General features: G+C 37.9%; 1 protein-coding gene across 4 annotated transcripts in view; it reads left to right on the plus strand.

Annotated features, from left to right (window-relative positions):
- AKAP7 (A-kinase anchoring protein 7) overlaps positions 1-26804 on the plus strand; it is a 156303-nt gene that overhangs the window by 68140 nt on the left and 61359 nt on the right. For all 4 annotated transcript variants that reach the window (XM_029223815.1, XM_029223816.1, XM_029223817.1 and 1 more), the window contains exon 7: positions 11594-11741. In XM_029223815.1, coding sequence (XP_029079648.1) covers positions 11594-11741 — 148 coding nt within the window. The remainder of the gene's footprint in view (positions 1-11593; positions 11742-26804) is intronic.

A 26804-nucleotide genomic window follows, 5' to 3' on the forward strand; every position in this document is an offset into this window, starting at 1 on the left:
GATCAAATGCGTGCTAGCAGTGATGGGTTAAATAAAGTTAATCTGGGTCTTTATTTCAGGACTTCTTAGGATCTCTGAAATGTGAATGTTTAGTGTGAATCTTAAGAGCTTACAGCAACAAAGGTTGAGTTTTTGCCTCTGGACACGGGTCATCTGTGGCTCTGGTCTTTGTTGTCTTTATTCAGGGTTTCGGCCAAGCAGCTTCCGTTTAGGACTTTGCTGGTCTTTGGCAGAAGGAAAAGAGTTGGTGATTCACAAACTGAAAGCTTCTGCTAAGTGACACACGTCATTCCTGTTCACATCTTATTGGCCAAAGCAGGTCATGTGGTCCCTTCTGAGTTCAGCAGAGCAGGAGGTGTAACCCGTGTGCAGAAAAGGACCCACCAGAAGGGCAGTGAATATTTTGAACAGTTATACATTCTACTTCAGCATCGTTTTCCAGACGTAGTTGATCAGCGTGGCCTTTTTTCATCCATCGTGTTGTAGCACTGGTGTTCGGCAGCACATGGTTTAGGAAATGCTGATTGTGATAACTCAGGCTTAAATGTTACTTTTGCTTCAAACATACAGATTCTGTGGACATTTTTACTTATTTCTAGCACTTGTATCCACAGGCAAAATTCTGATTTAAGTGTAATTTAAGAAACAGTTTTAGAGCTTGCATTAAAAGATGCAATAATGAAGTATTCAGGGTAATTAGAATTGCATGGGTTTGCCTTAACTGTATTCAAATATAAATTTCTCTCTGTCTCAACCATTACCATTAGTGATGGCAAAATTTTTTTCTCAAGTCATTTTTAGACATTTTGAGATCTCTCTAGATTTCATTTTTCTAGTCAAGGACAGAATGGAGCATAATGATCTTGTACGAAACTGGCAAGCCCCGTAGTGGGTTGATTATGGATAAAGGCAAAAGGGAACATATGATCAAGAAAATGTAAACTTTATTCCAAAATGGTGTTGCTGTAAAATTAGCTTGTTTAATAGGTAACAGCTAATTTCCAACCCATGTGAATAGTCACATAGAAGCAAACCAGCTAAAATTATTTGAATGGCAATGAGATTTTCTCTACCACTGCAAAGAGTGCCCAAGCTCACTGGCCAGTCACCTCTTGTTAGCTATAATTAACTGCAAAATAAAAGAAGGTAAAGCTGTATTTTTCTTGCGAGCCCCATTTAGATTTGAGGGGAAGGTAAGTTTGCAATCCAAAACTATAACTAGTTTACATTGGAATTATATTTCCATTCCTAAGTATGAGCTGATTTATTTTGACCATTCAGTCGAATATTATTCTCCCGAGGAGAGGTACCTTAAAAATAGAATATACTAAATTGCTCAATTCTTCTAATTGATTATTCCTGTAAATTAAAGAAAAAAATGTTATTGGTCTCTTTGCCAGGGCAAAACTTCACATTAACTACAGTTAAGACCTAACAAATCTAGCTCATATTGCCTGAGGGATTAGCCACCCTTGACTAGAGGAACTCCAGCTTGGTTCCTGCAGTAAGTGTTCTTTCTCTATAACCTACCTGATAGCAACATTTTTAATTGTTAGTAAACATTGTGACACCATTTTGGAGACCCGTCTTTAAGGCCTTCTAAGTACAGCTGTGTCTTTACACTGCCCTCAAGCTGATGGCCAGAGTGTGAAAGTACTTTTCTTCCTTCCTTGGCTACGGCCTTCCCCACAGCTGACTTTGACTACAACAATTTGTTACATAACATTATTTAGACCAGAACATTTCTTTCAGAGTGGTTTCACATTTGTCTTCAGCACTACTGTGGGATCTTTTTTTTCTTTTCTAATTTATTTATTTATTTATTTTTGACCTAGTTGGGTCTTCGTTGCTGCGTGCGGGCCCTCTCTAGTTGCGGCAAGCAGGGGGCTACTCTTCGTTGTGGTGTGCGGGCTTCTCATTGCAGTGGCCTCTCCCATTGCGGAGCACAGGCTCCAGGCGTGCGGGCCTCAGTAGATGTGGCACCTGGGCTCAGTAGTTGTGGCACATGGGCTCAGCAGTTGTGGCTCACGGGCTCAGCAGTTGTGGCATGCAGGCTCCAGAGCACAGGCTCAGTAGTTGTGGCGCATGGGCCTAGTCGCTCCGTGGCATGCGGGATCTTCCCGGACCAGGGCTCGAACCCATGTCCCCTGCATTGGCAGGCGGATTCCCAACCACTGCGCCACCAGGGAAGCCCACTACTGTGGGATCTTAATCAGCCATTACCTGGGAGAATGTTCTGTGACTTCCTCTAGTGGCCCTGCACCTTTAGCAGCGTCCTCTTCCTCTTCGTACCCATTCTGTTTTTCATGACTTGGTCCCTTTGGGTTCCATCTTGCTCCTCACCCTCCCTGGCCTATCCCGATAATCAGAGAACGGTAAACAGAGGACTTAGTGCTCTTGAACTTCCAGTGCAAATATTTCTAGAACTTAATTCAAAGGAATTAAGTGGGGGCAGTAATCACCTGGGAATTAGCTGAATGGATAGGGAAATCATGTCAAACATACCTCCCAACAGATTGTAGCTTTTTACCACATGTATCCCTACTGGCATGTGCCTAAATTGTACAAAGTAGGGATGAGGTAGACGTGCAGGGGATGGTGTCAGGTTTGGCTGGTCTAGCTTTCCTGGGTGATGAATGTACTGGGTAGAGTAGAAGAGCAAATGGAGTATGCCAGTGTATATGATCTTTGGCATACTATCATCCTAAGATTCCTTGCTTCTTGTTAACTCTTCTATTTTTATTTATTTTTTGCCTACTAAACCCGCTGCTTATTTTATTAGTCTGGAAGTGCTTCTGAAATTTTGAAGAGATTCCTAATTTTTAAAATCTCTAAAAATTACTGGCTGGTGTGTTATCTTTTTTTTTTTTTTTTACTGTACTTTTTGGGAAGCAGTATGTAATTAAATACTCATATATTATGCTATGAGTCCGGTAGAGAAACTATGTAATCCTTTTAATTTTGTATTTCAAGAGTACACCGAAGGGTGATTTCACAATTCAATGTTAGATTGTTTGAAATGTGGTCAAAAGAAAGATTCCTATTGAATATTATATATAAAATTATTTTACATAGCAATCTGTGTCACATTGAAAAAGAAAATCTATGAATACATTTCTTGCTCTACCTGGAGAGAAATATTCATTTTGAAATTGGATTAAGGGCTACACGTGATTCCCAGGATATATGTTTAAAGACTGTTCTGTATCCAGTTATTGTGGGTTTTTTCCCCCTAAATCTCCTTTTATGTAATATGATATCCAGGGAACGTTTCCAACCAAGTAAGTGAAAAGGCTTGTATTGGTGAGCACCTTGCTTGCTTTCCCTATTTCCTACCCTATAGCACACTCAGTGTGAACCTTGGTGTCATTATTTCTTTCCCATTCCTTAGCTTAGTTCTTGTTGGGATGCCTTTCTGTGAGGAAGGAGCTTTGTCCTAAGTGGTGTGCAGGGAATATGCCCAGGCAATTGAAAGAGGATGAGTTAGGGGAAGTAAGATGTCCTCTGAGAATGAAGGGAGGGAGGAAGGAAGAATGTTGATGGGAGGGGAGTCAAGGAAATTGATTAATTCATAAGAAAGTGGGAAAAGAAGAAAGTACTAGATGCATAGGAGCCGAATGAGCTACAAAAACGCTCTAGGTGTTTCTTGCTTAACGTTAAGTGCTGTACTTAGTGATGTCTATGGATGCATTTAAAATATTTTGTCAATGTACAGTCCCTGCTACACTGTCTAGGTACTCAGTTCTCATTTAGGTTGAATCTGAGGCTATAGTTTGGTCTGAAATTCTGTCTGTGGATAATCCAACCAGTTGACAGGAATGGTTCCATGCTTCTGACCTCTAGGCTATAAAAGCAGAACGGATTCAACCACAATATATGTTGCGGTATATAGGCCAATGTTATAGGCCGAGTTAAAATTGTTCGTTAGGATTTTTCTATGAACTGATTTCTGAGTGTGCTTCTGCAGAATGCTTCACTGTCCTCTTCCGTTGTTGAGATCCTGAGAGTTTTTTGCATCAGTGGCTTGCTGGCGTTACTTAATGTGGAGAGAACTGTTGATTAGAAGGGAAAGCTGTTGCAACGAAGGAGGGAAACAGATTAAGTTATGTGTATAGCTCGTATTTGGGGAGAGATTTGGGGAGGTGGGGGATAGTTCATGTTTTATCTTTAGTTGATAGAAATAAATGGTTAAGTGGGTGAATTCAGGAGAACATGTCCTTATTTGCTCCAAAAAGCAAAATATTAAGAAAACAGAGGTGGTGGGAGGAGCAGCCTGTAGTTTGTTTACACCTGAGTGACCACAGGCTGCGCCGAGCCAAGAACTCAGCTGGCGTTTGATCAAGGGGAGCTGAGGGTCCAGCTGAGATTGGGCTATCAAGGAAGCATCCTTGGATGCCTGAGTTATGAGGCTCTTTGTTTCACTGGAATGAGAAAAGCCACACACAAATATCATAAACAGTTATATGTCCAAACAGCATCTGATTTCTTACGCTATACTTGGAGAAAGCTTGAGGAGGAATTGCGGTTTGCTAAGTAGACAAAGAATGAGCTTATATGGGAACAGTCTGTGTTGTAAATAAAGGTATTGAGACCTCCCTGTGCTTGTTGCACTGAGTCTGCAGCCTTGAGAACTTCCTGGTTGCCATCAACCTGTTCTTTCCCAGTTAACATGTCGTTAGTCAGTATAAATGAGCTACATGTTTGTGGACCAAATTCATGTTTCTTCCTCTGTTCTGTTTGAGGCCAGCACCTCATGGAAGGAAACTCCAGGCCCAGGAAACAATACAGCATATTCTCTTGGTGCTTTTTGTGAAGTGGCTTCTGCTACCAGGAGTTGTCTTATCACCTGCCCTCTGTGACAGCTTTCCTTGTCACTTGATAACCCCAAGGAGCATCCAGCTCTTCTCAGTGTTAGGACAGGGAGAAGGGGGTGTCAACAATAGATTAAAAACTTAGCTCTAGCAGCTTTGTTTCTACTTATTATTTGCTGAAAGGTGCAATATTGTAAATGTTAGATACAGTGCTAGGGTAAAGAGTTTCTACTTTTTCTTTCTCTGAAGCCTCAAGATTAAACAAAACAGTAGTGCTAAAAGCAAGTATATAAATAGAGGGATTAAGAGGATGACCTCTTTCAAAAGCCTTATGAGGCTTTTGAAAAGCCTCATAAAATGAGATGCATAGATGCTCCAGTGTAAGGTAAAATGAAGAATTGAGAAATACTGGATACTCAAATAAACAGTTGGTTTAAAAAACGCAGATAATCTCTGCCAGTATTTTAGTTGATTATTTGCATATTTGCAGTATAAGAAGAGTTCTTTTTATAGGCTGGATTATTTGGGTGATTTTTACTATGTGGAAGTAGCATCTATGAATTCTTTCTCATCTCCCTTTATGAAATTCATTTACTATGGACATATAATTATCACTTTATTAATACTAATGCACATATTAAATGCAGGTATGTTAGATGCTCGAGATTCTCAAAGTAATTTTCACATTGGTTTTAGAAATATGATAGTATATATGATTATATCTTAAGAATGATTAATATTCTTAGAATTTTAGTATTTTAAATAGTGAAAGAGCTTGAATATTATCATTCTGTTCTTTTCCATTTATCTGTGTTCTCCACTTATCCTGAATCTGAATCCAAGCTCTACTTCTTACTAGCTTTGTGTCCTTTGATAAGTGACCTGATTTCTCTGTGACTGTTTCCTTGTCTGGGGATAATAATGGTACTAATCTTACAGGGTTATTGCAATTATTAAACAAGTTAATAAGTTCTTAGAGCAGTGCTTGAACATAGTAAATACTATGTAAGTATTTTCTATTATTGTTAAACTGATGGTAGGAAGCATCATTTTTTTCAGATTGGTACAAAACAATGAGCAAAGTACAACTGTTTTTTCTGTTTTCCATCACTTGTTACTTTTTTATCTCTGAAGTTACTGACAGGCACGAGGGAGGGTGTCGGGGCCCCAGGCAGGTAGGAAATGAGTATTGCTGGACAGAGGGTCTAGGCAGAGCCCAGGCCCACAGGCTGGCGGAGAGCTGCAGGAGGAGATGGGAAGGCTTCAAGGCAGTTCTCACTCGGGGGTGCTGGGCGTTGGCTCTCAAACCACCATGCTGTTCTAGAGAACATTAGCTGTGTGGTAAAGACTCCTAGTCTCTTTCCATCCCTGTTAAGAACAGGCTTGGGTGGAATTGAGCCTGAATGGGAAGTGTCTCCATTTTCCCCACTGAGAGGGGCTGAGGGAGGACTGCAGCCAACAAGGAGGCCATCAAGTGTCTGTATCAGGAGAAAGATGGAAATAAAACAGTACAAGTAAGAGTGAAAAATGTAGTTTTGCTGAGACGTGGAGCCATTAAGAATCGTAAAGTAAGATTTGCTTCAGGGAAGCCCCTTGTCAATATATAATCTTTGATAACTTTGAATCACCAGTATGTAACTTTTCACTAGGATGACTATTCATCATTAAAGATAATTTTAGTCTTTTAACCAACATCGTATCACTAAAGATATGTACCTGTTCTCCACTTATGGAAATGAGTGTGGAAGATTGCCCTTCCTCTTTAATCAGCTGATGCCCCAGATGGCAGGCCAATTTGCTTTGGCTCTTAGTTTGCATCCTGAATTTTGGTTTCATGCCATTATCACAGGAAACATACTTTTCTTTCATAGCTGTTGGGTGACAGGAATAAACTATTGGAAAACAACAGAGCTCCAGGAATATCAAGTTTAACCTCAGAAGGACACAATTTTTTCGATTGATATGCAGGCTGTTTATTTTTTCATCATGGAAGTTGCGATTATTATAATAAGATAACAAGTGGGCTTCCCTGGTGGCGCAGTGGTTGAGAGTACGCCTGCCGATGCAGGGGACACGGGTTCGTGCCCCGGTCCGAGAAGATCCCACATGCCACGGAGCGGCTGGGCCCGTGAGCCATGGCTGCTGAGCATGTGCGTCCGGAGCCTGTGCTCCGCAACGGGAGAGGCCACGGCAGTGAGAGGCCCGCGTACCGAAAAAAAAAAAAAAAAGATAAGTAACAATATGAAATTATCTTCTATTACAAAAAAAGTTAACCTTCTTAACAAAACTCTCATTCCATTGTTTTTCTGATCTCAATAACTTTGTTGTAGAAACTAAAGATGAATAATAAGTATTTCATCTTTCAGAACCTTAACTGAATGATTTTCACACATTAATGTGATTTTTCATATTTTGTGGCTCTGTTTCCTTCCTGTATTGAAAATAGAGTTGGATGCATAGTAATATAAGATTGAGCCCTCTTTGGTGCCTATTAAATTATACACATCATTTAACTAAATATAAATGATATGGTGAGTGCTTCCCGAGTAAATAATTTCCATTACCAGATGCAGCCATGAGACGATTCTAAAACTACACATCACACTCTCAATGACATTTTTCCTGTATTGGCTCTTTGCGTGCCAAGTTACAATCAAGAATGAAGTTCCTCAGGATTTCATGGTCCATTGTATCAGAAGTTACCAAGTGGCTTTGAACAGCACTGATAATTCTCCCTAAACAATACTTGAAACTAGGCCAAAGGGAAGTAAAACTTCAGTCATTTCTGATGATTAATTAGGATAGTCTTGAAAAGTTTTTCTGTTTGATGTTTCTTGCCACTAATTTATTGTTTCAAAGTGTGCTGTTCTGTCTTTAACTTCCTATTTTCTCCTTCAATGTTATGATGCATAATTGATATGTCAGTTATATTGGGTACAATTATCAATATGAAGCCTTAAAAAATATACCCTGTTTCTGTTATGTCCAAGGCAAACGTAATTTTCAAACATAGTACTAGACAATCACAAGGCATATTCAGAATTCCAGAAATGCAACACCCTTAGCGTGGTTTTGTTGAAGATACCCTACATATTGTTGGAAATAATCCCAACTCTCTCAGCCTTTACAGGTCAAATTTTCCTGGCTTTAACCATTTTTCTGTGGTTTTTCTTTGAGCTTTCCTAACATATTATACCTCCATCTTTCTTTAAATGACAAGGTACCTTGGAAAGGGTCTGGGCTGTGAAAAAGGGAAGCAAAGAGAAATTTGTGGTCCAAAACTTGAAAACCAGCCTTGTAAGCTTTAAAATATAGCCTTGCCAGGGTGATGTCTCTGGGACTAGTTTGGCAACCCAGTGGATCCATTCAGAAAATAGGAGGCTGCCTAGTCTTACTCTAAAGACATGCAATTTTGATGTACTTGTTTATTTTCTTTGAATGATAGTCATTTCTTTATTATGAAGGAAGAACACCACCTGCTGCAGCTGGATGGTGAGACTAATTCACATAGATTTTACTAGAAAAGAGATATATTGCCATGGGACAAAAGAGCCTAAAAAAAATCCTGCAAAACATATTGTCAAACAAAAAATTCCCCAGAGAACAAAGATCATGCTAATATTATATATCAGACAAAGCAGATTCTTATAGAATCTTAAAGATCTTCTAGATCTTTATTATTGAAGATGTTTTCTGATCAGGGCATATAACTTCAGTGCCTTCTAAGGCCTCATGCCTCTTTGAACCACAGCTCTCTCTATAAATTATGAGTTAAAGAATTAATTCCATTTCACTCTTTGGTAAAAAATAACTCCTTAAGATTCATGTCGGAAGTCATCTATGGAGAATTCTTGCAAAATAGTTGGTGCTTACTTTTTGCTAAAATTAAATTAATTAGCCTAACAGATTAGAGTAGCTCTTATGTTTCCCTTATTTCTTATTTTTTAAACAATGACATCTTATAGAACTGAAATGGAGATTATAGTGGCTAGACAGTGCTGGCAATGGTATCTTGAAAACTGAAGGTCCTGATTTTTCTGCTGACTTATCACTGATCTTCTGTCTGGTCAAAGGGAATGACAACCTTACTCCACCCCACCCCCACTCAATAAACACACACGAATGAAAAAGCATTTGAAAGAGAAATAAGAATGGTCAGTTTCCATTTACTTGGAACCTTTTCCCCCTGAAATCTTACCTATTATTTTCACTAATGGTAATTATATATATCAATATATTACAGCATTTACCATATTTCACTGTTTTAAGCGCTTCTATAAATTTACTTGTTTAGTGCATGTAACACTTACAGGTAGGTAGTATTGTTAATCTCATTTTACAGATGAGGAAACTGAGGTCACATGGCTGAAAAGCGGCTGAGCCAGGACTTGAACTCATGCACTGACTGGCCCTCAGTATTAGGCTCTGCTGTCTCTCAAGGCATTCAACTCACCAAATCAAAAGGAATCCATTCAGTTTCATTCTTGTTGAACTCTGAATGAACAGCATTTGATATTGTCAACTATCCTCTTCTTGAAACTTTATCCTCCTTTGCATTTGTGACAATTATTTATCAAGCACTGCTCCATGTCAAGCACTGTTCTAGGCACTGGGGATATTTCAGAGAACAACAGTCAGATGAAAATCCTTGTGTGGAGCTCACATTCTAATGGAGAGAGACAGCTAATGACAGACAATGAAAATAAACATAAATTACAGAGTATGTTAGAAGATGGTAAGTGCTATTAAAAATATACATAAGTGTGTATAAAGGGAGAAGGATAGAGAGGATTTGGGAGTACCTCCTGGGTGGGGGGAGTACAAATTAAATGGCATGGTTAAGTGAGGCCCTATTAAGAAAGTAATATTTGAGCAAGGAATTAAAGGAGATGGGGATGGGCAATGAGGAGGATATCTGGGGGAAGAGCATTCCAGGAAGAGGGAACAGGCAGCACAGGGGCTGTGAGGTGGATATGCCTGGCATGTTCACGGAAGAGCAAGGAGGTCGGGGAGGCTGGAGGGGGTCAAAGGGAAGAGTGGTGGGCATGAGGCCCAGGAAGTAGGGGGAGAGCAGAACAGGAGCCTGCAGGCCGGTCTGGTAATTTGACTCCTCTTTTGAGAGAAATGGAGACCTTTTGGAGAATTTTGACCAGAGGATGACCTGATCTGGATGTATGTTTTTATAAAATCACTCTGGCTTTAGAAGAGGCAACGGTGGGAAAACAGGAGGCTGTTGGGATAACCCAGGTGAAAGACAAAAGCAGAGGTGGCTCAGACAAAGGTAGCAGGAGAGTGGTGAGAGTTGGGTGTGTTTTGAAGGTAGAACCAACAGGATTTGATTGGAGGTAGCATTGAGGGAAAGAGGAGAATCAAGGATGACCCCAAGGCTTCCAGTCTGATCAACTTGAACTGAGGTGGGATAGAAAGTCTGTGAGTGAAGGGGTTAGGAAATATGGGGAGCTCAGTTCGGACATAGAACAAAAACATGTATCAACAAAACATGTTAAATATAATATTAAAAGTTAAGACCAACCTAAATGTTCAACAATAAAGAATTGAATGAATAAATTATATCTCCATACAATGGAGTACTATGGAGATGTAAAAATATTTTGCACATCAATATATTATTTATTGATAGGACATATTAACTGGAAAAAAAGCACTGGTGTCAGTTAGTACTCATGGTGTAACTCATGTGCATAGGAAAAATAAAATACATAGTAAAATTTTAGTAGTAGTAATTTGGAGTGATTTAATATTTTTGTTTTTATATCTCTGTTTAAAATTTTTTTGTAACTTTTGTGAGTAAAAAGGGAGAGTATATTCTAATTGCACTTGAGTAAGATGTATATAAATATAATTTGATAATAATACATATGCATAAAAAGGATACTTGAAGGATATGCACCACAGGGTTAATGTATTTTATATAAATAACAGGGTCATGAGTGATTTTTCTTTTCTTTTTTTCTAGATTCTTTATATTTTCTAAGTTTTAACAAATAACAGGTATTTCCAGGGCAATGTAAAAATATATCTAAATTTAAAGAAAAAGTTTGCGCACGGTCAGCCGGTAAACTTGCCCTGTAAAGTACTGTATCTTCATCTTATGGACTGTTTTTGGACTATGAGATGGGTATAAGACCATGTATAGTAAGGGGAGGGGAAGACATTCTTTCCCATATTTGGGGGAACTACCAAGTTACCAAGGGCATCCCACTGTAATTTTTCAACAACCAGCCCTATTCCTGCTGTGAAAGTACACTGAGAATTAGGAGGGGCAGGTAAAGAAGAACTTGGAAGATCCATTGACCGCTCTACTCTAATTCAAATAACCTTTGTCTTTCAGATGATTTTTTACATAAGTTTAAAAATTGCATCCATTTATTAAAACATTTTACACACTGTAAAGTGTTAAGATCCATATCACTTTAAAAAATTCACCCATTGCTCCATTGTTGTTGGAGATGATTACTCTTCCCATGGTATATCAAATTTCAACTTGATATACTTTACTATTTCTGAAGCTTAAAGTATATGAAGATTTGAATGCTTCCACGTTCAAACTCAACGCTCTTTAATGATTTTTTTAAAAAAAATACAACTCATTCTAGGCAGAGGGACTTTAAAAACAACTTTACAACAATTTTGTGGTATCCATTTTAAGATGCCAGTAGGCAGTCAAAATGTAATATCAGGTTCTAAGAAAGTGGTATAGATGTGAACTGGTTGCTTAGGTGAAATGATTGATTGATGTGATTTTGCTTTGTTATTTCAAGGGAGTGAAAAAAATAGACCCCAAATTCTATGAAAAATTTATCAGTCACAGATTTGGAGAAGAAATGGTACATCGCATAGATCTTTGCTCCATGCTGAAGAAAAAGCAAAGTAATGGTTATTATCATTGTGAGTCTTCAATTGTGATTGGTGAGTGCCATTTAAAAATTACTCATTATCTTTGATTTTGATTTCTTTAGCATAATTTTGTTTTGGCAAATGTTTATGTTGTATGTTTTTCTCAACGACGTATTTTCCTAAATATTACGTTTTGACAGTAATACATTAAACATTTTGTGGAACATATTTAGTATTCATGTTTATTAATCAAGATTTTAGTACCTATGGTTTTTATACTTTTGTGCTTTAAACACAATCATCATGAAGTCTTCAAATGTTGATTCATAATTCATTTCGGTTTAATTTTATTTCGTGAATACGAAGAAAGCATTTTCTCCAGTGAAGGCCTACGTGACCACAGCATTCTATACCAGGCATTTTTGTGTTCATTGCTTCTAATTAGGAAGAGAATGTGCCAGGTCAGAAAGTTTCACTCTGGGAAGGGAAAGCATAGGTGGCCTGCAAAGATTGAAAACTTGTCCTTTAATTTCTTCCCTAAGAAAAACATGTTTTAAGGGGAAACAAAGATTCATACATAAATGCTCTGTCATCACATCAGGGAGATGGCATGTGATGAGACAGGTTCATACACAATTATGTTTCCGAGTGCAAAGTGTGTACACCAAATGAAGAATCTGAAAAACCAGAACGGGTATTTCTCATTGTTTGCAACGTGAATGTCTTTTAAAGGAGCCTGATCTGTCGTGATTAAAATATACAATTTCAAACTGGGCAGTCTTCTTACAAAATTGTGAACTTCAAGACAACCTGATTTGTATACTTTTGAAGTAACATGAAAATACTCAGAGAAGATAAATACCAGTATCTAAATATTTCAAGGTCTTCCACCAAGGTATTTCTCTCCACGTCAGCTTGAAGAAAACCTATGGAAATATACATCCTGAAAGAATCTTTATACTGAAGTTTAAAGTATTTTAAAAATGTTCAAGAGACACACTTTTGTTTCTAAATTCTCACTAGAGATCTTCAGAGAAGTCATTATTTTACCTTCCAAAGATCTTAGCTATCTTAAACAGAAGATAATATGTCATTTGAATTTTATGTTCTGGAACATTTCAAGTGTGCTTTAAGGAAGATTTTTGTGTTTTCAGAATCTCTGTAAGAGAGCTGCCTTCCATCAAAGTTTTGATGAAGACCAAACATTGCTGTTTAGGTTCATTGTAAAAGGCAAATTTAAATGCTTCTTGCGTAATATAGATTTTGGCTCGCTTTCCATATCTTCTCTGTAATTACTTTAGACCAACCTTGAAGGAGAACTCAGTGCTTCATTGCCTTTCCCACTCCCATTTTTTAAAAAAAGAGCAGTATGTAGATTTTACTGAAGGTATTGTGGGGCTGCATTATATAGCTCACAGCATGGATCTCCTATATTGCCATTACACAGCTCTGTTCAGGTCATCCCAGATTACTGTGTTCCATTCACTGAGTTTTCTTTTATTGCTCTTTACCAGCTTGGTTTCTAAAATTCCCCTTATTATGACAATTTCTCTAGATTTTTCTCTCAGGCTTCTTTCTCTCTTACGCTTTTCTACTTCAGAGCAATTTAGTTTCTTTCAAACTTCACCCATCTTATATCCCCATATCAATCATTTAACATTATTTAAAAAATGGTTTTTGCTTGTTACACATACTCTATATTCTCCTGCCTTTATGAACATTAAAGCAATATCTGCATCTAAAATGATAATTATTATTTAATAATTAGCCAATTTTAATACACACTAGAGTCTTGTATTTGCTATGGATAATTACTGATTTTCTTGATCTTACCTGAGTTATGCAACAGAGAATACTGGGCAGGACTCTATCTTTGTGAGTTTCATTTCTTGTTCAGATTTTTTTTTTTGTATTATCTTTTTAAAAAAAAAATTTTATTGGAGTATAGTTGATTTGCAATGTTGTGCTAGTTTCAGTTGTACAGCAAAGTGAATCAGTTATACATGTACATATATCCACTCTTTTTTAGATTCTTTTCCCATATAGGCCATTACAGAGTACTGAGTAGAGTTCCCCGTGCTATACAGCAGATTCTTATTAGTTATCTATTTTATATATAGTAATGTGTATATGTCAATCCCAATCTCCCAATTTATCCCTCCCCTCCCTTACCCCCGGTAACCATAAGTTTGTTTTCTATATCTGTAACTCTATTTCTGCTTGTAGATAAGTTCATTTGTACCCACATATAAATGATATCATATGATATTTGTCTTTCTCTGTCTGACTTACTTCACTAAGTATGACAAACTCTAGGTCTATCCATGTAGCTGCAAGTGACATTATTTTGTCCTTTTTTATGGCTGAGTAATATTCCATTGTATATATGTACCACATCTTCTTTTTCCATTCATCTGTTGATGGACATTTAGGTTGCTTCCATGTCCTGGCTATTGTAAATAGCGCTGCAATGAACATTGGGGTGCATGTATCCTTTCGAATTATGGTTTTCTCCAGATATATGTCTAGGAGTGGGATTGCTGGATCATATGGTAGCTCTATTTTTAGTTTTTTAAGGAACCTCCATACTGTTCTCCAAAGTGGCTGTACCAGTTTACATTCCCACCAACAGTGCATGAGCATTCCCTTTCTTTACACCCTCTCCAGAATTTACTGTTTGTAGATTTTTTGACGATGGCCATTCTGACCGGTGTGAGGTGATACCTCATTATAGTTTTGATTTGCATTTCTCTAATAATTAGTGATGTTGAGCATCTTTCCACGTGCTTTTTAGCTATCTGTATGCCTTCTTTGGAGAAATGTCTATTTAGATCTTCTGCCCTCTTGTTCAGATTTAACTGGCTTCCATTGATATGGCTTCTCTTTAATTTGATACTAACTCAAATTTAATGTCTGTTTCCTGAACTTTGAATCAGTATTGTATGCATTAAAGAGTGAGACAGATTTCAGATCTTAAGATATTTTGTATTCAGAATTCTAGAGTGGAAGTTAGGCTTCAGGGACTCTGGGAACCTTCTGAAATTGTTTATAAAACTTTGTATGTAGGTACATATGTGGATTTTTCTGGGGAGAGAATTTATTAGATTTACATATTTCCTATGTCTTAATTTGTTAATGGTGCATTCTTGGAGAGCACTGGATTCCAAATCACTGATTTTCTTTTCAGCTGTCTCAATTATATCATTTAGGACATTAAAAAGAAAACAGGGGCTTCCCTGGCGGCGCAGTGGTTGAGAGTCCGCCTGCTGATGCAGGGGACACAGGTTCGTTCCCCGGTCCGGGAAGATCCCACGTGCCGCGGAGAGGCTGGGCCCGTGAGCCACGGCCAATGAGCCTGCGCGTCCGGAGCCTGTGCTCCACAATGGGAGAGGCCACAACAGTGAGAGGCCCACGTACCGCAAAAAAAAAAAAAACTAATGACTATGCTTCATTTCTAAGATCTGCAGTTGATTCTTTTTCATCCTTTCCTGTTCTGATCTTTGCTTTATAGATGCTATTCCTTCATTTATTTCTTTGATGGTGTCAATATAATTAATTTTGAAAATTCATGTTTTGAAAATCTGATTCCTTGGGTGTGAATTCTACTATTTGTTGGGTCTTTTGTGGCACTTGATTTCCTCTGGTGCTTTTAGAGTTTTTTTTGAGAGCTCATTTAATTGTGCATGTTTCCCCCTCATAACCTCATGTGTGGTTTTGCAGATGTCTCGGTCCTAGTCCCACAGGGTACACTACTTTGTATGAGGTTAGGAACTGGCAACAGCAACCATCTTTGTCCGTAAGGAGTTGGAGTGCATTCTTCTTGTGTCTCTTACCAACTTGTGAGGTTTTCTTAAGAGTAAAGATAATTAGCCCTTTGCCATATTGACTTCAAATATTTTTCCAGGTTGTATTTTGCATTTAGTTTTGGTCACAAGGTATTTTTCATATTAAATGTTTTTAATTTTTGTAAAACTATAGATAAAAAAATTCTGTGATTTCTTTAATTATTATGATAGAGTCATCTCCAAACCATAGATTTGATACATTTTCGTTTATATTTTCTTCTGATTTTTTTGTTATTATTTTTGCATTTGAGCTTTTCATCTATCTGTTGGGATCATTAATTAAGTAGTCAGACATAGAGGATTAACATAGAAATCCAGTTACTAAAAGTGGTTGTGAAATAGTTTTAGGAAATTTTTTTAGAATGTTTTTTTTACACCCCACCAACCTTACTTTGTGTTCCAAAGATCACAAATGAGCAGCCTTTCATGTTGTACTCAACTAACACAGAGTTTTTAAATTTGTTTTTATAATTTTAATTACTTGCCAATCTGGGGGTGATTTTATGTAAAAAATCTGGGTTTCTGATGCCTTTGAATAATCCAGAAATGTGGCCACACGTGCTCTACGTTCTTGCATGCAGTGATTTCCTGGGTGGGGTAGTAGGCACACCTTGAAAGTAGCTGCCTTTCATCATCCCCTGACTCTTGTTCTTCTACAGTTTGCCTAACTCACTTGCACTACTTGATTGGTTCCTGAAGGCATCTGAGTTTGGATCCCCCGGCAGCTGTGGCTGTTCCCTGGGTCTACTTTTCATTTCCATGCTGAGCATTTTCCTCTCCAGCTTCTGCCATCATGCATCTTTATATGGAGTGTTAGGGGAGTTTGGTAGGATATGGAGGCAACAGTCACGTGTTCAGATGCAAGAGAATGGTACTACATTTTAATTCTCTCATAATAAGAAATGTGGTTGATATTACGCTTACCTAATATCGAGATATAACTCCTTCAAACCTAACTGCATTAATCAGCTAAAATTCAAAAAAAGAAGAAAAAAGTGAAAAACCAGTTTTTCCTGGTGAATCCAGGAATGAACTATAGCTCACATATCCTAGGGTGGTGAAAGCTCTTCTCTGTGAGCTACTTACTGGAGTTGGGTGAATTAATTTTTCTCTTGCAGCTCTGTTCCATTTATATTTCCTTAGGGAAGGTAATTGACTAAATGACACCCTTTGTAAGATTGATGAGCAGTTTAGTGCTTGCAAAGACTAGTTTGCTTTCAGCTGTCAGACATCTCTTAGAGGAGGCAGTGGGGAATTTGGAAAGGTCTAGAAGATATATATATATATATATATATATATATATATATTTATATATATATATATATTTTGCTGGCCAATGTACTTCTTTATAGCTTCTGCAAGCAGAGGTACAAACATGATTTTCTGAGAACCCCAGCTGTTTTTTGGTTTAATAATAATTATTCACCATTAATTTAATGAATGTTATTGAAAGTGTACAGTGTGTGCACTTCTCTCAGGTATAATGAGATACAGAGAAGTATAAGACATAGCCCTTAAGAGTGATATAGCGTTGGGAGGGGGGAGGGAGACGCAAGAGGGAAGAGATATGGGAACATATGTATATGTATAACTGATTCACTTTGTTGTGAAGCAGAAACTGGCACACCATTGTAAAGCAATTATACTCCAATAAAGATGAAAAAAAAAAAGTGATACAGTGTCACTGGGGAGCTAAGACTATATCTGAGAAATGGAGAGGGAGGAGGAGTAGAGAAATAGGGCTTCATCCCTGACAATAATGGGCTTTGATAGGACACAGTGAAGAAGCTTATAACTTTAGCTTCTAGGAAAGTGGGGATGGGGCGCGGCAGAGCTTTGATAAATAGGATGAGGTGGATAGTAGAGAAAGGACACTGTCCAGGAACAATAGGTACAGTTTACAGCGGGGAGAGAAGCAATAGATTGGGAGGCAGGGTGGGGGTAATATTAGTGATAATATTAGATGATAGGAATAATAGTAATAGTAGAGATAGGAGGCACCGTGACTGAGTCTACAGTCTAGTTAGCTGAGGAAGCTACAGAGGGGAGGTTTGTGTGTTTGAGGAGTTGGTGAGGGAGGTGGGAAAGGAGCTGGGCACAGTTGAATATACTAAGTCAGTGAGTAAGTGATAAAGGAAACTGAGTAGATAGATGTGAGATAAAAAGAGGGTGAAGTTTAATACTCAAGAATGACTTAGGATTGGATCCTAAAGATAAGACCTTCAATTAGTTCTAACTGTAGAACAGAGGCAGTGAGAGGGTTAGGGTTGGGCTGACCATCAGCTGAAATAGAAACAAACAGGCCTATGCAGATATGGTGATAGAAGAGGACAGGGGTCATAGGCAGTAAGTTAGCGTCATCAGAGCTGTAGTCAGCAGTCTGTAGCCAATGTCAGATAGGTCAGACCAACAAGACACCAGACTCAGACTTTATGGGCTGAAATAACTATGGAGAATTCCAAGTGAGTTGAGTCAATGACTTTATTCTATCCAGGTGTCCCCGTTTTTTTAGAATCACTCTTAGACCTGGACAGCTTAGACCAGTCCTGTCAGTCTTAAAAGCCTTGTCATGGTCCATCCAGTGACTCCCGGTGGTCCTGTGTAGGTAGTGGTTCAGCCAAAAGGAAAGTACTTTTTGGGGTTACTTCTAAGGAGACCCTGAGATTTGACTGTGGTGTTCTAACCTTCAGTGCTTCTTTACCATCAGGGGTCAGGGCAGAGCTCCAGAAGCTCTGAATCTTGCCCAGTTTGGTATGTAAGCATGGGGGTCTTCTTTATGGAAGATAATGATGTCAATGTAATTGACCCATTGGTTGATAGGGTAGGAAGGGGTGCAGGGAAAAGGAAGTCAACAGTTTTTCTTCCTTGGGTGAGAGGCGTAGCTAGGACAAATATCTTTCAGCTTTCTAGAATCCATAAATCTGAGCCTTTGTCATATCAGTGATAAGTAATAGATTTCTAAAATGTTTAATTTGAAAATGTTTATGTTGCTAAAATGTCATACATTCACTTAAAAGTTTACTTAGTAGGTAGGGGTATTGGCATTAGATATGTGCTTAAATGTCTGTTTTTTCTGACGTGAATCATTTACTTTTTTTTTGTTTTACATCTTTATTGGAGTATGATTGCTTTACAGTGTTGTGTTTGTATCTGCTGTATAACAAAGTGAATCAGCTATACATATATCCCCATACCTCCTCCCTCTTGCATCTCTTCCCAGCCTCCCTATCCCACCCCTCTAGGTGGTCACAAAGCACCGAGCTGATCTCCCTGTGCTATGCATCTCTTTCCCGCTAGCTATCTCTTTTACATTTGGTAGTGTATATATGTCAATGCTACTCTCTCACTTCGTCCCAGTTTCCCCTCCCCCGACCCTGTGTCCTCAAGTCCATTCTCTACGTCTGCATCTTTATTCCTGTCCTGTCACTAGGTTCATCAGAACCATTTTTTTTAAGATCCCATATATATGCGTTAGCATACGGTATTTGTTTTTCTCTTTCTGCCTTACTTCACTCTGTATGACCAGTAAAAATGTGCTTCATTGTGCTTATCTTATGAATGATTTAATAGTCTAAGGCTACACTTTTGTTGGGCTTTAAATTCTTATGGCTTTAATCACTATTTCTCAAAGTTTGGTCCATGGATCCCTGGCAGTCCCTGAGATACTTTTAGGGTCTGTGAGGGCAAAACTATTTTTATAATAATACTAAGATATTGTTTGCTTTTTCCTCTGGGTTATCATTTGCACTGATGATGCAAAAGCAGTGGTGGGTAAAACTGTGGGTTACCAGTGTGAATCAAGGCAGTTGCAAAAAAAAAAAAGCCAGCTTCACCTAAGAATGGTCTTGCTGAGTAGTAAGAATTATGTATTTAATCTCAACCTTTGAGAATGTGTCTTTTTAATATTTGTGTGACAAAAATGGGAGGTGTTCATAAAGCACCTCTGCATATTGAAGTGGGAGATTAACTCAGGGAAGAGCACTGTGTGGTTGTTTAAGTCGCGAGCTAAAATAGCCACTTTCCTTCATGGAACACCATTTTTTCTTGAAAATTGACCCATGGACATTTTTCATTTTCACACTTGGGTGTTCGGCAGACATCTTCTTGAAAATAAATAAACTTGTCACATCAAGGACAACTGGCATGATTTACTGCTAATGATAAAATTCAAGCTTTCAGGCAATAATAAGAACTTTAGAAAACTGTAATCTATTACCATGAGTTGACAGATTCTTAAATTTAAAGACTTTCCCCTACTTTTTAAAAAAATTTTATTTATTTAATTTATTTATTTTTGGCTGCGTTGGGTCTTTGTTGCTGTGCACGGGCTTTCTCTAGTTGCGGCGAGCGGGGTTACTCTTCGTTGCGGTGCATGGGATTCTCATTGCGGTGGCTTCTTTTGTTGTGGAGCACGGGCTCTAGGCACGTGGGCTTCAGTAGTTGTGGCATGTGGGCTCAGTAGTTGTGGCTCGCGGGTTCTAGAGCACAGGCTCAGTAGTTGTGGCACGTGGGCTTAGTTGCTCCGCAGCATGTGGGATCTTCCCAGACCAGGGCTCAAACCCGTGTCCCCTGCATTGGCAGGCGGATTCTTAACCACTGCGCCACCAGGGAAGCCCCCACCCCCCCACATTTTTTTAATGGAAAATTTTATACACAAAAGTAGAGAACACAGAGTAGCATAAGGAACTCCATTTTTCCAGTTTATCTGTCACACTATCTGTCTTTACTTTATTGAGGTATAACTTATCCACGAGACTTGTACCTGTTTGAAGTGTATAACTTGATGAGTTTTTAACATATGTATGCACTTGTGGAACCGTTATCATCATCAAGATACTGAAAATTTCCTTCACCCCCAAACATTTACTTGCTCCCCTTGGTAATCCATAAAGACTTACCTAATGAGGTGGTGTGATATTAATGAATTTTTTGATGTTATATAATGAAATATGTCAAAATATGGAGAATCTGCATAACTCAGTGAATCAATATTTTTAAAATGACTGATGTGTGTTGTTACAAAGACATGCATGGATAAAAGGCCCATTAAAAGGTCAATATAGGGGCTTCCCTGGTGGCGCAGTGGTTGAGAGTCTGCCTGCCGATGCAGGGGACACGGGTTCGTGCCCCGGTCCGGGAGGATCCCGCATGCCGCGGAGCGGCTGGGCCCGTGAGCGCTGGCCGCTGGGCCTGCGCGTCCGGAGGCTGTGCTCCGGGACGGGAGAGGCCGCGACAGTGAGAGGCCCGCGTACCGCAAAAAAAAAAAAAAAAAGGTCAATATAGACCACAAGATTTGACTGTAAAGAGTATGAAAAGTTCATTGTTATGCTTTTAAGATTCCACATTGCAACTAAACTTTAAGAAACTACAACTTGTCAAGTTTTGATGTAATATCAAAGAAGAATATCTGCAGTTATCTGAAAAGGCTATTATTCTCTTCCTTCTTCTAAATATACTTCTGTGTGAGGCTGGATTTTTCTTATACTTCAAATGAAACAACATATTGCAACAGATTGAATGCAGAATCAGATATGAGGATAAAACTGTCTGATTAAGCCAGACATTAAAGAAAATTATGAGAATGAAAAATAATGCCATTCATTTCACTAGAAAAATTTTTAATTTAAAAAATATAGGTATTTTCACAAAACATTATTTATTATATAGTAGATTTATTATTGATATTTTGAAAGGAATGAATAAATAAAATTTTAAAAATTCTCTTTTAATTTCTAATGTAGTAAATATTGACAACATAATCCAAATAAACAAAAGCTCTTGGTAGGGAGAGATTGTAGATAAGTTTTAAGAGTGTTAAGGGGTCCTGAGGCCAAAACATTTAAGAACTCCTGATTTAGTTCATGTGTCCAAGAAAACTATGAAAAAATTTAATCCTCAGACAACATTCCAAACTTAATTTTGATCAATATTTCCTACTCTTCCTTTGAACAAATTAATTTCGATGGCTACTCAGTTATCTCTCTATAAAATATAAACTAGGTTGATTCCTCTCTCCTTAATTTTTTTGTTCATCCCTTTTAAGTTTCCATTTAAGCATTCTGTGGTAAGAATGTGACAAGTAGAAAAATACCCGAGACTGACAATAGCATATCTATATGAAATGATGCATTAAAAAAATCATTATTATGTGAAATTTATATTCTATAATATAGGAATGCCTCTTTTGTGGTAGGCAGGACCAAAACATTTTGTCTTGTTTTCTTTTGCACAGGCTGACAGGGAGATGATTAAGAAAATTTCATCTCTAGTTAGACTGAGTAAGATGAATCTACCTCAAGCATGTTAGAAGAGGGAAAAGTGAAAAGACAATTTATCACCTAAGGGAACTGTACATTTTTTTTTTTACTTGAAAACTTAATTATGAAGTAATTTAATAAGAGCTGAGTGCAAGGTATTTAATTATTTACTCTATGACACACAAATTGAAGGGCCATGTAATTTATTACCCAGATGGATACTTGTAAGTGTACCATGCTGGGTTAAAAGAAGAAAACCAAGAGTATCCTGCTTTAAATGGGACTTACATCATCCTACCTAGAAAGCATAGTGTTCTTGAAAAGTGGAACCTTTGACGTGGTAAAATACTATATTTCAAATGCCAGTCTTGTTCCTTTTTGTAATCTGATTGTCCTCTTCTTACAATGTTTCCTTGATGAAACCTGTCTTCTAAAAAGAAAGTGAAGTTTCATTATTTATGCCCCTAATAAAATTGAAAAGCAACTCATAGTTGGAACTCTCAGCTTGTTTCTTTCCATCTGCTTGAGTTAGAGGAAGTTGCAGGGTAAGTAACTGAGCAAATTAATCGTAATGATGGCTCACTGTATTTTAACTGGTATATCAGCTATTAATCTGATGCTAACACAGAGTGACAGCTGTGGCTCAGGCTATTTTGAAAATCCAACCATCTGTTGGCCTGGTTTCAAACCTTATGATTTATATTAGATGCCTTGAGAACCTTACCTATTAAAGGGGTAGTGCTATGTGGTAAATTTAACTATGTGACAAATTAAGCATCACTGCTAGAATGATGCAATGATAATTTGTGTTATTTTATGATTTATGTGTACAGCCTCTGATTTTAAGTGTATTTTAGAAAACGTGAAAGAAAATACTGAATTCCAAATAAAAAGAAAAATAAATGAATGAAATGATTGGAGGGCAGATTCTGCAGTCAAAAGAAGCCATTAAGATTTAGGGAATTAGTCTTAGGAGAGCCTGCCTAAGTTGCCAAAAGTTATGGCTAACTGGCCCATCACATTGCCTAATTGCCTCTGAACGTGTTTTTTCACCAAACTAATTAATGCTTATTAATGTTTTAAAAGTACTTAACATAGTGCCTGACATATAAAGTTATAAAAATGTTAGTTATTAAGATTAATGGCACTACTAGTTATACTAGAATACTTATTGCAACAGTATTCTTACTTTCCTAACATCAGAACACCCGGTCAGATTTTTATAAATTTGCCTCATTCCTAATGCTGTCCTTAAATTGGCATGGATTAATTGGTGCATTTCAAAAATAAAAGTGCACATATACACAAATATATATCTATCAAGTGCCTTTTATGTATTTATGTAATATTTTATATTGCATGCACATATTTATATATAATTTATGTATAAAAATACAATGGTGAAGATGGAAAACTGACTTTTTTGGGGAGCTATGGGAAAAACACAATAAAGTGTTACCTATGTTTTGTATAAAATACCTAAAGCACTAACTGTAGCTAACAGGAAGAACAACATTTTGTCTATTCATGAATTGTGGCTCTATTTGATCTTCTATTGACTAGGGTATTCAGGGGAATATTCTGTTTTGATTCTGGCTATGAGTACAGGAAACTACATTTGATTATCATGTTTTATATTTCATACCAGGGAACCATAGCTGCCAAATATATTTTCATTGCTAACAGCTCTGATCAAAGCAAAAGCTTTTACTTAAGAAGTCAATCTTAGCCTAATATGGCTTAGAGAAAGGGAGTTCACAGTTTTGCTCCAACTATGCATTTTTAGCAAGAATTTAGTTGATAAGTGCAGCATACATTTATCTATATATGATAGATTTTTTAAAAAATCTGGGCTTCCCTGGTGGCACAGTGGTTGAGAGTCCATCTGCCGATGCAGGGGACATGGGTTCGTGCCCCGGTCTGGGAAGATGCCACATGCCGCGGAGTGGCTGGGCCCGTGAGCCATGGCCGCTGAGCCTGCGCGTCCGGAGCCTGTGCTCCGCAACGGGAGAGGCCACAACAGTGAGAGGCCCGCGTACCTCAAAAATAAATAAATAAATAAAAATTACTATGCCACCCTTTATCGATTCACTTTTTAGGGCTTTTATCGTTTTTTGCTATACAAAATTATTTATAGACCTTTTCAAGAACTTTTCTAAGTTTAATTGACCAAACAGTAGATACCACATTTTTATTAAAAGTTAAATATAAAACTCTTCTGAGTTTTGCCTCTTCTGAGTCCATTCCTTTCCCGCCCTGATTGCTGATTGGCAGAGCTGTCCCTTCCCTGTGAGGCGGTGGGCTTTAGGGCACGTGGGCTCCACTTTTGCCCTGATTGGTTCCATTCTTCTTGCCAGTGATTAGTTGAGGAAGTGGCACGTGACCCAGTTCTGATAAGTGAGGGGAAGTCTGCTTGGGACCTCAGAGAACAGTTTTCTTGATGATGCGTAATTTATTGGGAAGAGAACGTCATTTTTTAGCTGGACATTGTTGAGTATACATGCGATCCCTGGACTTAGCAGCATCTTAACGACAGGGGACACTAGGTGACTTCAAGCCCATGTGCTGAGTATGGGAGACTAGAAGGTGAATCTTGATGATCTTAAGCCACAGAAATAACCAACCCAAATGTCATAGGAGGTAATGACATTTTGAAAAATTTGTAACCTCTTGAATCAGGAGTTTTTTGTTACTTGCAGCTGAATGCATCCTAACAGATACACATTTTGGATGTAAATTGCAAAATGTATTAACAGAAAATAGACTCAGTGTTTTGGGTTTTTAAGCACAGTTCTGATAGTTACTAAAACTTGTTAGATGATAAAACTTGTTAGATGAATCCATAAACAGAATGAATACTGACATGGTGTATCAGATGAGTGTCAGCCTAGACCATGGTGGATCATAACAGATCCTGAGACCTGCTGAAACCAATCTTGATTTAACTGCATTTCATCTAGTATAAGAGAATTTTCTTTTCATTATCTTGGGGATTCACTTTCATTCTTCTGTATCACTTTGTTATTAGAGGAAAAAAAACTTTAATAATTATATACTGAGTTATTAGAGCACCTTTTATTTGAAGTCTTCAAATGCTTTACATAGCAGGAAATGTGACTGTTGTCTTGCCCAAGACAAACAGTGAACCACTTTCAGAACTACACATATTGAGGATATTCTACATAAAGAATTAGGACCTGTGAAAACCCCCCAATAAGTTGGGAACTGTAGAACCCAATTTTGTGTTGTTTACATTGTTAAACTACAAATAGAATCTACTTATTGGGTCCTTTTTGGCTTTTTGAAATACATGTTTTCTTCCTATGAAGGATGTTTCTTTCTCTCTGAAAGGTTCAGGGCATTAAAGGATTAAAGACACTTGAATAAGAAAGCAGCCATATCGGATAATACAAATACTGGCCAGCAGATTAAGTGTATTCTCTGCTTTTCTTTCTTTCTTTTCTTAAGTAGGTTTTAACATGCAAACATTTCACTTGTCCATGAGTAAGTAACTCATGTCAGTTTTTGTGAATTCATGGTTAATGCCTGCAAAGAAGGACAGACCGTAAAAAAGCAGGCCTGAACAGTATCTGTCCAGTGTAGATGACTGTCACCGGCCTTTGTCCTCCGGTACTGCACTGCCTTCCTAAAACTGTCAAATGGGATTTACCACAATGCAAATGCTGGGCTTCCTTCTGCTCCTTTCACGCGTGCCTGCAAATGTGGGCCCCCCACCTTCCTTTGACCCAGGCTTTCTCTGTCACCTCCTCTGGCAGCACCCCTCGACTCAAGAGTTAACTTCACCCCAAGAGCCGACGTGCTTATCACATTAGCACATACTCAGTGTGTAATAAATAGCACCTGGAATCAAATTGAATTGATAAAATGGTATAATACAAATTCAGGGTGTCCAGGTACACACTGTAACTTCTCAGCCCTTCTCCCAGCCCTGCTGCTGTCTGTTCTCTGAGCAGGGAAATAGATTCTCTGCCCTAATTGATTTCTCACCATTAAGGAAAGGGCTTCAACTACATACATTGTTTAAGGTTTGGCCACATACATAGAAAAGAACTGACTGAATAATAAGCAGGGTGGAGGCATTTGAAGCTTGGCACTAAGCTGGCATGTGGAGATTGGGAAGGACATTATGGATTGGTAAGGAAGGACTTCCTTTGTACCTCTGGTTATCTGCTTGTTTCCTCTCCTTTCCTAAATGCACATGGTATGTTATGTTTTTCTCCTTGTGTTTCATATATAGGAAAAAACACATTGTCTTTCCAATTACATACTGAAATTGTATAGCATATGGCAGTTTCAAATACAGATAACTATAACTTTCAGTTTTTGAGAAAAACGGCTAAAGCACTGCAGAGAGAAGTTAAAAAGTCTTTGTTGAAAATATGACTAAAGTAGGAATAATGTTAAAAAATAATTCTTGGCTCCCAAATTTCTGGTTGGTCAAGATTCTTTTAGCTGGTAATTAAAAAGGACTTTACTGGTGAGATTTACAGATTATCCTTAAAGTTTTTCAGTTATAATTTTTCAGTCTCTTTCCTTTGCAGACAGACACTCATAAGAACAGCTTTCAAATATCAATATTTAATGATGTAGTTTCAGAACCTTGCCCTTTGGGTACAAAATGGCTAGGTAGATGTAGCATGACTCAGAATGGAGTAGCATCTATGTGATAGGTATATGCTTACTGTGGATTGATTATTGAGAATTAAAATTTGGTTTTACAGGAACATAGAGAAACAATACAATATTGAGTAAGTCCATCTAAACTTCTTCAAGCCCAGAGTAACTGCTTGGTTTTTGGTACTCTGATGCCAACATAAAAAAATTGGGATATATTCCAGAACATCCCAGTTTTCATGAATTGTGTTTCCATAAATTGTCAAGCATTTTTTAAAAATTTATTTATTTTATTCATTTATCTTTGGCTGCGTTGGGTCTTTGTTGCTGCGTGTGGGCTTTTCTCTAGTTGCGGCGAGCAGGAGCTACTCTTCGTTGTGGTGTGCGGGCTTCTCATT

Source organism: Monodon monoceros, unplaced genomic scaffold (genome assembly GCF_005190385.1).
Source record: "Monodon monoceros isolate NGI ecotype Baffin Bay Population unplaced genomic scaffold, NGI_Narwhal_1 Super_Scaffold_15, whole genome shotgun sequence".
NCBI lineage: Eukaryota > Metazoa > Chordata > Mammalia > Artiodactyla > Monodontidae > Monodon > Monodon monoceros.